This window comes from Emys orbicularis, chromosome 3 (assembly GCF_028017835.1).
Source record: "Emys orbicularis isolate rEmyOrb1 chromosome 3, rEmyOrb1.hap1, whole genome shotgun sequence".
In the NCBI taxonomy this organism is placed as follows: domain Eukaryota; kingdom Metazoa; phylum Chordata; order Testudines; family Emydidae; genus Emys; species Emys orbicularis.
The window spans coordinates 113,573,014-113,587,670 of record NC_088685.1 but is presented as its reverse complement, the minus strand read 5'-3'; the positions used below and the strand labels follow the sequence as shown (position 1 = coordinate 113,587,670).

General features: G+C 43.2%; 1 protein-coding gene across 1 annotated transcript in view; it reads right to left on the bottom strand.

The window, feature by feature from the left end:
* RAB32 (RAB32, member RAS oncogene family) overlaps positions 1-11,700 on the bottom strand; it is a 53,271-nt gene extending 41,571 nt beyond the window's left edge. The window contains exon 1 of the mRNA XM_065401564.1: positions 11,463-11,700. Within this exon, the coding sequence (XP_065257636.1) occupies positions 11,463-11,691 (229 nt within the window). The 5' untranslated portion in view covers positions 11,692-11,700. The remainder of the gene's footprint in view (positions 1-11,462) is intronic.
* Between the last annotated feature and the right edge of the window lie 2,957 nt (positions 11,701-14,657).

Below are 14,657 nucleotides of genomic sequence, written 5' to 3'. Positions count from 1 at the left end.
GGTCCAGTTCAACAATCTTCTCCAGAAACAGCTTCTGGTTACAGGATTATGAAGAATTGAACTCTGCCACTTTTATCCAGTGATCAGACAACCCATCCAACTTGATTATTCAAATCTAGACTGACAGCATATTGCTATATTTCTACTGAAAGAAACAGATTTTAATATACTGTAGTATACAGAGTTGACTAGGAGTTGCCCACCCCACTTCCATTGGGATAGGAGAGGAAGAAATGGATCATCTATTGATAAAGTTGGGAGTTTTGTTTAACATGTTTTCCACTATATTCTGCACATCTCCTATAACAATGCCAGGCAAGAAGCTTTCAATTTTACTCATATGTAGGGCCCTACCAAATTCATGGAAATGAAAAACATCACGGACTGTGAAATCTGTATAATATAGGGTAGAAGCACAAAAAAGACCAGATTTCACAAGGGAGACCAATGTTTATCAAATTGGGGGTCCTGACCCAAAAGGGAGTTGCAGGGGGTGGGGGGGGGAAAAAGGATGTTTCAGTATTGCCACCTTTACTTTCTGTGCTGCCTTCAGAGCTGAGTGGCCAGAGAGCGATGGCTGTTGGACGGATGCCCAGCTCTGAAGGCAGTGCCCAACCAGCAGCAGCACAGAAGTAAGGGTGGTAATACCACAACCCCCTACCTACAGTAACCTTGCGAGCCCCTGCACAACTGTCTTTTGGGTCAGAACCCCTACAATTACAACACTGAAATTTCAGATTTAAATAGCCGAAATCATGAAATTTATGGTTTTTGAAATCCCATGACTGAAATGGACCAAAATGGACCACAAATTTGGTAGGGCTCTATTCATATGCTGCAGAGATTGGAAGCACAACTTTGCTCTCCCTAGGGTGACCAGATAGCAACTGTGAAAAATGGGACAGGGGGTGGGGGGTAATAGGCACCTATATAAGAAAGTCCCAAAAAACAGGACTGTCCCTTTAAAAATGGGACATCTAGTCACCCCAGCTCTGCCTAACTGGCATAACAAAGTTCACACCCTATATCAATATTATTCAACAATTCCAAAATAAAGGAAAACTTTTGTTTATAAAAATACTGGATTACAGAGCAGTGAAATACAAACAGGGACATTGGAAATATTTACAAATATTCACTAAAAAGCAAGAGACCCTCACCCCCAATTGGCTGCCTAAATATACTAAGCATTCAAGGCTTTCTGCAATGCCCTGCACCACATTTCTGGTGTGGGTACTTTTCCTTAAAGCCCTGCTGTCATCTTCTCTATTCACTTTAGAGATAGATACATAAAGTGAGCCTTCCAAATCCACATGCAAACTCCCCACTACCATGAGACAACACTTGAAAAATAAACAGATTACTACATGATATGGAATTTATGCTGGTGCAACCTTAGTTCGGCTGCTGTCTCTGAAGACAGAAACTTTAATTAGTTAAAACAAGAATTGTTACTTCATGCAATAAGTGTTGCACTTGGTAGCTACTGCACAGAGTTGTGAGCAGCCAGAGCTTCATGGAATTTAGGGGATTCATGCCTGTGCTTTTATGACTAAGAGCAAGAGATTCAGAATACCTCAGCTGTAAGCCACTTCCTTCTTACATCGCCATGCCACGTGCAGACACAAGATGAATAAATTTCTTTGTAAAAGGTTAGTATAAAGACATCTGAAAAAAAAAAAAGAAGCCATTCACTCCAAAAGATCAGCTACAATTCAAAGGGGTTGATTTTAAGAGCCCTGTAAGAGCAGGGTATTTACTACAGCTATTTTATATAGCTTCTTTCATGCATGCTACCTCCCAAAGGAAAGTACTTATATGATTTTAGACGAGTCCACTAAGTATGTGTCTCCAACATGGGATCAGTCTTCACTCTCTAATTCCTTATCACTTACTCACTGGGTTGGCAAAACACAGTACATTCAACCCTTGGAAGTGCCATGTGATAGAGGAGTATTGGTGACAAACAACGTTCATTCTTTCTCTACCTGAACAGCACTTGGGTCATTCATGAAGGGGTGGGATGGGGGTGAAAGAGAGAAAAGGCAAGGTGGACATGAACAGAAGAAAAACAGACATTTGTGGTCTGGAAATTGTAGTTTCTAGAGGCCAAACCAACATATACCATGAAGATGCCCTTTCTAGGGAGATGCAGGGAAAGAAACTGAGCAGTTTAAAGAGAATAAAATCATTGTACACAACTTGACCTAACTGAACTGTATCCATGTAAAAAACACATTTCAAGTTACATCTATTCATACCCTAATAGACCACTAAAGGTCTATTTCATCAAATCTGAGATTAAGTCTTCACCAAGCTTTGCAGATGACAAATAGTTAATATTTATTCTAGAATTCCCCTAATACTTCTCATATAGAAGGGTTTTGATCCACAAGTACCAACAGGACAGAACTTAAAATATCATTAGCTGCAAATTCACTGGCAGGTCTGTACATCAGTAGTATGCTTCAAGCCCTTACTTTGTTATCTTTGGGGAGTAATAAGTAATACTTCCATCACAAGCTGACATTTTGGCAGCCAGTAAATCAGCCCCAACTTAATGTCCCTTTAAGGCAGTTTTATCTAGGAGTTTAAATTAAGCTTTTAGAGGAGAAGGTTGAGCTTTATAAACTTAATATAAACAAAAGCAATTCTTGTCCAGTTAGCTTCAGTATAATTGTACCTGATGCCAACTAGTAAAACTGGGGGCAGGGGGAGGGGGGGGGGGAGGAAACGGATGGACTACACAGCCTGTTCTCTGCAAAGCACTATTTAAGTTTCATTGTATTGTAATTAAAGTTACACTATAAGAGGGAAGAATTTAATATGCTTGGCTTTTGCACTTAGTATTGCAAATGGATGTCTCACTAATTGAAAAAACTATTGTGGAATCCTTGTTGCAGCCTTATTTTAGGAATAGTTTCAAGCATCCAGAGCAACACTTTGATTGGAAGGTTTTGTTACGTACACACAGAACACCTTGCAACTTCAGAATGTTTTCTGGGCCTCTAGAATCACCTATCCCACAGTGCCTAAAAGCCTCTGCATTGAATAACGACTGTTTCCAAACATGAAGCAATGCATTGTGAAACAAAATTAAGAGGATCTGCAGGGTGTACTAGTGCAGCTGCACTGTTTGTGGCTTCCTAATCATATTATGAAATTCCCATTCTAGAATGCACTGGTTTAACTGGACATTAGTTGAAGATCTCATCCTAGATATATTGTGCCATGGCAACAAGATTCTGCAAATGGTTCTTGAAGGCCAGCTAGGAAAACTGCTTTTGGTGAACCATATTGCAATGCACACAAGAGCTTAAATCATTCCAACCTATGTTTTTCTGTAGTGCTTGTTTACCTAGGCTAGTTGTTAATTGAAATGAAGAAAACTGAACAGTCCTATATTGCATAATCAGTGTGACTAATACACAGGATACCTGATTTTTAAGTCTGTCTCTCTCTATATAGATATGAATTTGTTCTATGGGATGGGGGGAGGGAGAAGAGATTTCTCCTTCACACCGAATTACTTAAATTTAAAGTGAGAACAGGGTTGTGTTTTGGTTTTTAAGTTTTATATCCTTGAATTTTGTAGGATCACAATGCTTGATTTGTTTAGAGCACATGGTATTACAAGCAGGGTAGTTCAAATATAGTAAGGAATTGTAAAGAATTGTGGCATCTTACAATTCTTCATTAAAACTACAGAACTCTACTATGGCAAGATATTTAAGTTCCTTTGTTTAATGATTGTTTATAATTTGACTGTACTTTGCATGCTAGTAATCGTTCACAGAAGAGATTACTTAGTATTTTCAGAGTTGTAAATTACCTCCAGTTATGAGGGCTTTTTAGAACTATGTGCTAAATTTAGATTTGAGATTATGAAAAATTACCAAAATGCAGCATGTCTCATCCTATTAGTTCTCAGAACATTAATGCATGCTTTCCAGAATCTAAATGAACTGAAGCAAGCTATTTTTCTTTGCATCTCAAAGACATTCCCAGTGGAAAAATAGGAAAACTTGTTAGTACACAGTTGAGTTACTGCACCACACATCTCCAAGGGCAATGATTCACAACACAGGTGAACTACAGATTTTCAAGTCAACCATGATCATTTCTGAAGTCATGAAATTCTTAGTGCACGAAATGCAGAGTTTGAGGCTTGCTTTGGAATGCAGACATCTCTTAAGAAGGTACACTGCACAAGATATCATAATAACTGAAGAAAAGCATTGTGTAATAAGCTAATGCTGCATGCTTGGGAGTTTTAATTATGAGCATATTACAAAGAAGAATCAAACCAGTTACCAAACTGAAATAAAAACACTTTTTTTTTTAAACCACAAATGAAAGGCTTAGTGTGACTAAGGCTTGTCTACACATGCAGCTGCACCACTGCAGCGAGTCTGGTGAAGATGCTCTATGCCAACAGGAGAGAGCTCTCCGGTCAGCATAATAAAACCACCTCCGTGAGAGGCGGAGATAGCTACATGGGTGGGAGAAGCTCTCATACAGACATAGCACTGTCCACTCCGGCACTTATGTATGTGTAACTTAGGTTACTCAGGGGGGCGACCCCTGAGCGATATAACTTATGCTGACGTATGCTATAGTGTAGAAATAGCCTAAATTGTATATATTCTTTACATACAGCTTAGAGACAATAAGCCTTTTATGTAGGAACCTGTGTTTAATTCATTATCAAGAGCTTTTATGCTCTACTGCAATAAAACCCAACAGCCTAAAGATACAGCAAGCCAAACCAGTTGCTGAGAGTGAGCTCATTAACTCTCAAGCAATCTACTGCACCAGATGAGAGGGATCTGTTAACAACAAAACTGAGAAGAGTAGCAAATACAAGGTTTGTGCTCTCCCTTAGAGACTGCACCCCAGTCACACCCCCCCCCAAAAATTGGGACTTTCATTCTATCTTCCAACACATGGGAAGATAGGAAGCCACCCCCCAACTCAACTTATTGTAGTATTTCTTCCCCCACCCCATATTCCACTGTAAATCTGTGTCAGGGATTTCCCTCCTGCACCTCCTTCCCTGTCTCCCATGGGACCAGGGAATTTAATAGGAGTTAGGCACCTAACTCACTTGAGACCTTTTGTAAACCCCAGTAGGTGTCAATCTGCATCTTCAAGTGCCTCTGACTCATGGATTTTGAGCAAGTTACTTCACCTTTAAAAAGTGCAGGAAACTGACAAATTGGGATATATTCTCCTAACTCATAGCTAGGTGCTTTGAGATCTCCAGATGAAAAGCTATAGCAGTTCAGAGTTCTTACTGCGTGCAAGTCTTGGAGTTAGTGGGGTTATAAGCAAAAACTGAGCATGTTAGAACTCAAGTAGTGTGCAAGAATATAGAATCTTTACATCATGCATTTCCAGGTCTTTTACTTGTTGTTTGTATGAAACAATTAATTTTAGATAAGCATCCTAGTGATCTAAAAAATTTAGAGCTATTCTTCCTTACCACGATGAAAGCCCTAAAGGGGGGGGGGGTAGATTTTCTGCCAAAAATACTAAAGTAATTTAATTGTTGAAGCTTTAATAGCACTCTTTCTTCAATCTGGCATTGACATTAATGACTCTGGAATAGAGCAAAATCAATTGCTCTCCGAGCCCATTCCACTTTTCACCCTAGAGCTCTGATGTGAATACAAACATACAGACTAAGAATACCAGCACGATTAGGTCATTTGCATTAACTGTTATAAAGAAAGGAATAACTAGATTTATTTTCTGCCATTTTATAGAACTGCAGACCTCCATCACCATGGTGATACCTAGGCAGAGAGCAAGATAGGGTGTTTATTTATTTTTAAGTCTTTAGATATCTCATTAAAGTTTGTTCCTTCAGGGATTTTTAAACAAATAGAGAAATCAATTTCTCGATAGAGCCACATTTGCAGCACACCCTTCTAGCTCTTGGTTCAAATAGTATATAAGGTATGTTACCCAAGAAGGGATCCCTCACTTTGTATTGAAATTCAGACTTGGAAAAAATCCTTAACTATAATTAAGCAGCCTTTTCTTCTGCAGTGTGAAAGCACACCAGAATGAGTCATCACTTCTGTATTTTTACCTACTGTTTCCTCCCTCATTTCACAGGAGTTCAACTAAACTGGTTCCAATACCTTTTCTGGAAGGTATATCAGGTACCAAAGTGAGGCAAAGGCATTCTAGCATTCTACTAATACATGATGGCTAAAGTTTAGTCTTATTTTATGACTTTTGTTTCCTGTACCAGCATGCAACTAATTACTGCTCAGCTCCTCCTTAAAGTTACAGTGACAGGACTATCTGATTTCCCTCCCCTGCCATGACTAAGACTACTGCTCCTCAAAAAAAGACTCCAGCCTAGCCTATTTTAAATTCAGTACACAGGCATGTATACAAGAGATTCTGGTGCTTTAGTATGATATCACCCAATTACCATTCCCCGAAACTAGCTTATGTTACCTTTACCCCTACAACAAGAAGTCCCAACACTCCTACAATCTCTATACTAGGGAATTCCAAGGGGGGGGGGGGAAATCCCACCACAACATATGAACTGGTGCCAAATCACTTCAGCAACTCACTGCATTGAAAGAAAAGGTGCCATTTTATTAAGGTCTAGCCTCTCTCAGGACCATGACTAAATTCTGTGGACATTCCACTACCTCACCAGTCATTATCTAGTGACAATGCAATCAGAACCCATAATGGACTAGCACAGTTGAAGAGGTGTCCCCATAATGGTAATAGTAATGCATTATATGAATACCAAATTAAGAGGAGAACCCTCACTTTAATCTTTCCTTCACTTAACTCCGGGAGGAAGGCCTCTTTCTTCCATGAGGTATGCTAGAGAGTCTAGCTAGACTACTTCACAGCACTTTTTCTGTTAGGCCCCAAAGCTCAATAGGATTAAGGATAAGCTTATGTTCAGAAGAGTTTAACACATTTGTATTAGTTTAGAGTTTCCAGTTACTTAAATGTTTGTGTAACCTTAGTTTTGTTTTTGGTTGTTTAAAAAAAGGTTACACTTGACTCTTGAAACAGTATTCACCACTGTGAGCTTTTTAACCCATGTCTAAAGTTTTTAGCCTGCATCCACATACAGCCCCAATTATTTATATCCAGCTGTGCAGGGTTTGAAGATAGCTAATAGGTGGTGCTAGAGGGAATGAGGATCACATGTTCACAGATAGTCAGTGTCACACCCTTTAGTAAAGTGACAGGCTTTATTAAGAGAACCCAAGTTATTTATAAGTAAGTTTGTTACTAAAATTATTCCAACTTCTCACATTCTCTATTTTCCATTTGAACCTGCTAATGGCCCCAGTTACGTGATCAGGCCAAACAGATTTATTGCTAAATATTGGATGTTTGTAGAACCAATTCCAGCATAAACTTGTTAACACAGTGTTAACTGTCATTCTAAAACCACATAGCCAGCTACGAGCAATAAGCTTGCAGATACTAGCTGAAAGGATTTTTGAATGTTATTGCAGTGTTTAAATGAGGCGTGGGGAGGCCTATGAGAGTCAATTTGTGCAACTTTTCTGGCCAGCTGGAAGTGCTTGAGTAAACTGGTTTCAGCAGAATGGAGTTCAGGAACAAGCACAAGCTTAATTTATACCTTCCACAAAAGAGCTGGCACCTCTGATGATAGGGCATGTGACGGTCCACGCCCTTAAGGTTGCGGGTGGCGTGGACTATCCACCACCGTCTGTCAACTAGCCCTTTAATCCAGGGCTGTATAGCCTAGCGGCCAAAGTCTATGACGTCCCCTTTGCCTCAAGGGGACGCAGCTTAACGGCAAGAGTCTGGAACCCAGCCCGTGGCTACCGGGCGGTAGGGCCTATAGGCCAGAGTCCCCAAAAGCGACCCTCAGGCGGAGGGTAGCGTGGCCTAGCGGCCGGAGTCCCCAAAAGCGACCCTCGGGCGGAGGGTAGCGTGGCCTAGCGGCCGGAGTCCCCAAAAGCGACCCTCGGGCGGAGGGTAGCGTGGCCTAGCGGCCGGAGTCCCCAAAAGCGACCCTCGGGCGGAGGGTAGCGTGGCCTAGCGGCCAGAGTCCCCAAAAGCGACCCTCGGGCGGAGGGTAGCGTGAGGCTTTTTCACCAACTCAGCGGGGGGGTTCCGACCGGGGGGGGGGGGGGGAGGTACCACTCTGTCACCCTCCCGGGGTCCCTTCCTACCAGAGTCTCCGCTGGGGTCTCCCAGGAGTCGACGGGTCCTTGGTGCTTGGCAAGTTCGGTCGGCCCCTGGGTCTCCTCTAAGCGCCAGGGCGCCGGCGGGCCGTGGACGGCGTCTCTTCCCGGCGTAGCCACCGGCTGTGGCTGGTCCGCTGCAGGAGCTTCCCCGGCAGCTCCTTCGCCTACGGGCTCCAGCCCAGACTGAGCCGGTCTCCCTCCCTTTATACTCCTATAGCACTTGGAGCATGCCCAGTCCGCCCAGGGAGGCGGGACTTCCGCTGTCAGTCCCTGGGGCTTAACTCCTTCTGGGCTAAGGCGGGGTTGCCTGGCCCCGCCACAGGGCAACACAAGACATAGGTTAAAAGCCACTAAAACATGGGACCCATCTGATACTGAAAGACACCAATTACATATTCATCTTCATCATGAAAAAGATGAGGCTGAATTGTGGCAACTGGTGAGAGAAAATGGCTGTGACATACTCACAATAGATTATTATTCCCCTCCCCCTTTAAAAAATATAGTACAGGAATTCATTTTATGAATGATAGCAGCACTTTATTCTTTAATCCATTGGCAACAACAGTACAAGCTCTTTCACCATTTTTCCAGTCTACCTTAGCCCACCCTTGGAATACACATTGCTAAAGATGGAAGGCCACTGCCCAATCACCTGCAAAAGTTAGTAGCAAGACAGCCACCTGATCATAATGAAAGTTCCCTGATCAATTCTCCAGACAAAGTCCAAAACACAAGGGCATCAAGTTCTTTGCCAATATATCCACTCTCCATGGCCATTCAGTCTTTGGCCTCTACCAACATAATATTAAATTGTTACACTGACATCAGTCCAATATGATTGGCACCACCAACTTATTTCACAGCTAAGTGGGCAACTTTTAGTCACTATTGACCTAAGCTGGATAAAACCTGACATAGCATGAAGAGGCTCCATATTTATTAAGCTAGAAAGACTGAGTGGCACAAGAGGTTAAGATCCAAGAAATGGATCTTAAGACAACACAAAGACATTTAAGGGTAACATTTTCAAGATTGCCCACATGATTTAGAAGCCTACAGTGCAAAGAAAAGGGCAAAGGCAGGTAGGCACTTTTGAAAGTTTTACCCTAGGTGATTTATTGTAAGTGAACAAGAGCTGGTACTTGACACTCTGGAATAGTTTCCTTCACCATCCCAATTCTCATATACTACATGTATGTATATTTGTTACAATTCATTTTTTTAAAATTCTGCTTAATCACTTATGTTTAGTATTCACTTTTATAGTTAGACTACAAAATCCTTAATATTCCAAGAGTCCATACAGCAACTTCAATACAGTTTCTTCTTCATAAATATTTGATACAAGTCCAAACAATTCTACTGAATCCAAATTGAGTCCTAGTTCAGGGTTCTCATAGCAGTGTGAACTCAGTTGCAGAAGTCAGGCATTCATGTGCAGTGTTAAATCCTGCACAAGGAAAGCTAGAGGGGGGTATAGTTTTTATAACTTTCATTTCTATTTTTGTGCATGAAGAATGTCACATTTCCATCAAGAGTTAGTGGCAGAAAGGCAATAAACTGTATCACAACTTCAGCCCTTTTGAGTTGGATACATTTTCTACAAAAATACCTTAAACGTCTCTATGGTGTAACTACTCTCCAAAAACACCATTTAGGATCATTCATACTACTCTATATGGTAATAGCTTCAAAGAGGTATATGAAAACACTTTCTACATATTGCATTAATGTCTAGGATTTTGTGGTTTAGAGAATCCACATTCTGTTTTTAAGATCAATCTAGGTACCATAAACTGTACTGAAATTGTGACTGGTAGTGATGTTTGCTACATAGGTAGAGTACCATGCACTATATTGTTTGTGCTTTGCTGACTTATGCTGGAATAAGACTGCAGATACTGTTCTCTTGGACCCACAAAGTTCAGTGGGAAAGTCATGAGGCTGTCCCAATAAGCAGGATGTTAAAAGCCATCCTTCATATGGAAAGCACATAATACTGAGCACTGACACTTGAATTAAAGTCTAATTTCTTACATCTAGAAAGACAGACACTTGAAACAAAGTGATGAGAAAGGGCAAAGAAAACAGCTGTGTGGCTGGACACTAATGGCTAGATATAAACTAACTGAAAAAAAGAAATGTCAGGTTAGAGATGTGTCTGCATCTTTAATCCATCTCATAGTGTGAATACAGCAGAGGAAAGTGTGATTTTATACACTGTGGGCTGTTTAATGCCTCAGCATAAGGTGAGTTGACAGAGTGACAGACTTTGGGTTAATTCTCTAACCCAGATGTGCCCCAAGTGCAGCATGAGGTTTGACTCATACAACATTCCTTTCCTCTGTATGTAATTGCAGGCTGTGAACATGGTTTGTCAGCAGCAGGCTTTTATTGCTGGAGAACTCAAGAAAAAAATCCTAGGCATTTTTCCAGATATACAAGTGAGTATTATAATCAGACATTTTGTTTTTGCATTGTCCAAGGAGTTGCAGGAAGACTGACCTTAGCCCTTCAGTTAACAAAGCAGACCTGAATACCTCAGTCTAGAGCTGCTTCCTCCAAACTTGAGCTTCACTACATGCTTGAGTTACTTTAAATCAACCAGGGGTTCCAGCACTAACTTGGAATAGGCTACATTTATTTTAAAGCTATTTTAGAATGATGGCCATGAGTATGGCAAGGTTGAATGAGCGTCACAGTTCCGATGCTACTGAAATTCTGGAATAAATCAGAACAGTTTTTGTTCCCCTAAATCAGGTGGTCAGCAAGACTACCACTGTCTTTTGATGTCAGCTGTTAAGCCCCCAAGTGATTGTGGCCAAACCAAAAGCATGGAGACACATTAGATGTGTCCCAATTACAATGAATGAATGCAACAGTAGCCTGGCAGGATGCAATGCCCTCTTTCTCACGTCTTCAAAAAGCTGTTAAAAGCTTTGTTATTGTTCTAAGCCCAGAGGAAAAATGGAAGTCCAGTATGGCCAGGGCAAGAGGGCAGAGTGAAGATGTAGAAGAATATAAAGCCGGAGTAGGACAAGTTTTTATCTATTAAGGTTAAGACAAGCATGATCTCACCACAGAGGTGCCCGGAGAAGACAGGCTTAGTTGCCTATTTTCCTCTCTAGTTTATTACTGTCTTGTGCAACCCAGAAAGCAACAGCGCCTGAAGGGGCCCAGGAGAGCTGGGGGAGAGACTAAACGTGCTCACTCTTCAAGTCCGTGCAACTTCCCTCGTGCTCTTACCTGCGATGTCCCAGAGCTGCAGCCTCACCAGGGTCTTGCTGTCCCAGTGGATGACTTTGAGGGCAAAGTCCACCCCGATGGTGGCCCGGTAGTGCTGCGAGAAGAGCTGGTGCACGTACCGCTTGATGATGCTGGTTTTGCCCACGCCCAGCTCCCCGATCACTAGCACCTTGAAGAGATGCTCCCGGCACTCAGGCACCCTGGCGCCCCCGCCTTCTCCACCAGCCATTCTCACTGCCTCCCCTGTGCCCAGCAGAGCCCGCCGCAAACTGCTGCTCCCAGGGGAACTGCCAGCCGCAGCCCTCGGCAACGCAGAGCCCTGGGGAAGGGAGCCGGGACGCTCGGCCCTGCCTACACGGGCGGGCAGCTTGTTGCAAACTTTCTTCTTGCCCAACTACTTTCTACCGCTTGGAACTTTCTGCCCCGCCCCGGCTCGTGACGGGAACGCAACCACCTGACTGGAGTCACAGGACGCGGAATCCCGGCGCGTTATAAAACCCGGGGGGGGGGGGGGGGGGGAGAGCCGTGAGTGGCAGGGGGAGGAGCCCAGGCCCGGCCCGGCCCGGCCCGGCCCCTCCCCTCCCCTCCCTCCGCCAGTCCCTCCCCACCCACTCCCCGGCCGGTGTCAGGCGCGGCAAGCGTGTCTGGCTCTGCCCCTGGGCGCTGCGCCGCGTGGTGCCCCATGAGCCTGGGCGAGCTCTGCCCTGTGCTCCCTGCACGCAGGGGGAGCCGGTCTGCCCCCGGCGCTGCCCGAGTCGGTGGGGGGCTGTGAGGAAGGGGCTGCTGGAGGAGAAGGGGGGCTGGGCTGCAGGAGGAGGCGGAGCAGGGACTGGGGCAGAGCCGGGTGCCAACGTGGTGGGGGGACTGGGGTCTATTCTTGGACCAGCGGGTGTGTTCGAGGAGCCAGTCCATGTGCGCACTGGGGTACCGGAGGGCTGGGTGATGGGACGATAAAGCCGGGGACGTTGCAGGAACAGGCCCGTGGGGGCTGTTGATGCGTGGTGCTGCCTTGTGTTGTGTGAAAAGGGGGGCAGCGTTTGGAGTGAAATGGCTGCACCAGGCCCACTAGCACCCTTTTGTAGAGGGGTGTGCGGAACCGTTAAAAAAACATTCCTGAGGCTCCAGTCTGTTCATCAGCACCAGATACATGCCAGTGCCTCTTGGATAGCTCATCAGGGGGCCAGGCTAGCCTTTCTTCCCCTCGGCCCCCTTCCAGCACTGGATCGGATGTAGCTGCGGAGCAGCAAAGATTTACAAGGGCAAGATGTCAAAGCAAAGACTCTAGCGTTTTCCCCTCCTGCCTGTTCACATGCTCTGTGGCCTTGCCCCAGACAGTTCATCTCCTCCATGATCCTCCTCCCTTCGGCAAACAGGCACCCTCGCTTCCCTTTCTCTACCAGCAGTCAAGTTTTTTTCCATTTGGTTTTTCTGGAGAATATTATGGCAAAGGGGTGTTTTGTATAGTCAAGTATGAGAGGGGTAGCTGCGTTAGTCTGGATCTGTAAAAAGCGACAGAGTCTTGTGGCACCTTATAGACTAACAGACATATTAGAGCATAAGCTTTTGTGGGTGAATACCCACTTCATCAGACGCATGTACAGTCAAGAGGCATTTCTTGCTAGATACCTTTAGATACAAAGGAAATTGGATTTAGTATTAAGCATTTCATAGGGACATCAGCTCATGGGAATAACATAATTTACATCTATTAATAAGCATGGAAGATATAATCCTCTAAAGGGGCTCACACAATAGAGGAATAAATGACATTCCCATTTGTTGATTTCTCATTAAAATGCTTAATTGTAAATCCAGTTCCCCGTATAACTAAATTTATCCAGAAAAACACACTTCTTGTCATTATAAAACAGCTCTTTGCCATTGCAGAAGCCAGCATTAATTGCATTTGGTTTACCATGGTTCACCTATTTTTAAAAATGTATCTGCTGTTGAACATAATTGAGCAGACACTTGTTAGTGTCTGACATAAAAGTATGACAGGATCCCTGCCCTAAGGACTTTATTATCAATGTGTATAGATAGAACGATGATGCATTCAGTATAGATGGAGGTGGGTGAGAAGAATACTTGGGTGTCAAAACACAAGGATAGAATTGATGTTGGGAGACTGGTTTTATTTTATGCTTTCATGTTAGGTTTTCAGTCATTTGTCATGCTACATTAACTTCCAGAGTTTTCTTTTTAAAAATCAGTATTATAGAATTGTCAGACTGGAGTGGTAATAGGAAGCATCTGAATTCAGATTAGGGGCAGAATGCTAGCCAAAAGGAGGAAACCAAAGCTGGTAGGCACACATGGACAGCAAGGCTGTTCTGGGTGGCGTGGCAGAAGGTGCAGATTTTCCTGTGGGAGGGACAAAAACAGGCATGGGAGTGAGTGGAGTTGGTAGCATCAGACATGCACTGGAATGTATTAATAAGAAGAGCTACACTTACACTTACACTTATCTTGCAGATTGTAGGATTGTTTTCTAAACAAATAAAAAATTAAGACTTACTAAAACCTGTAACAAGATCATCACGCTTTCTTTTCTCAAATTCATGTAATCAAATTCAAATCAGCAGTTTAATGTAAAATTTATATAGGGATCAATAAGATTTAACAAGTCTATCAGGCCTGATTCCGCTCTCATGCTGGTTTTACACCTATGTAATTTTATTGACTTCAGTGGTGTTATTTCTGGCTTACAATGATGTAAGTGAGAAGAGAATCAGGCCCACATCAGGACTACTACCAGCAGCCAATGGAGATTTTCCTTTAGCTCCATGGTGGAGCTTCAAAGTACTTCAAGTACTTTGAACTTTAAGTGTCCTGGTTCAAGTTTCACCTGGCATTAAGGTGAAGAGACAAAAAATGAAAGTGGTCCTTCATTTGACATGCGTAGGTGGTGATACTCAACACAGGTAGAGAATCCCTGAAACTCTGTTGCTGACAACGACAATAACACACTTACCACAATGAAAGGGACAAAGTTACATGAAACCTTTGCAAACACCTCTGTGCACATACATGTGATTAATTACTGGGGTTAATGGTGGGCAAATGATGTGAACAGTGGATTCAATCCACTCACCTGGCTGACATATAAAAGAGTGTGTTGTGGGACAGAAGAATACAAAGCATCCATGGCACCACCCTGAAACTCCTGGCACACAGACAAATAAACCAGGCAGT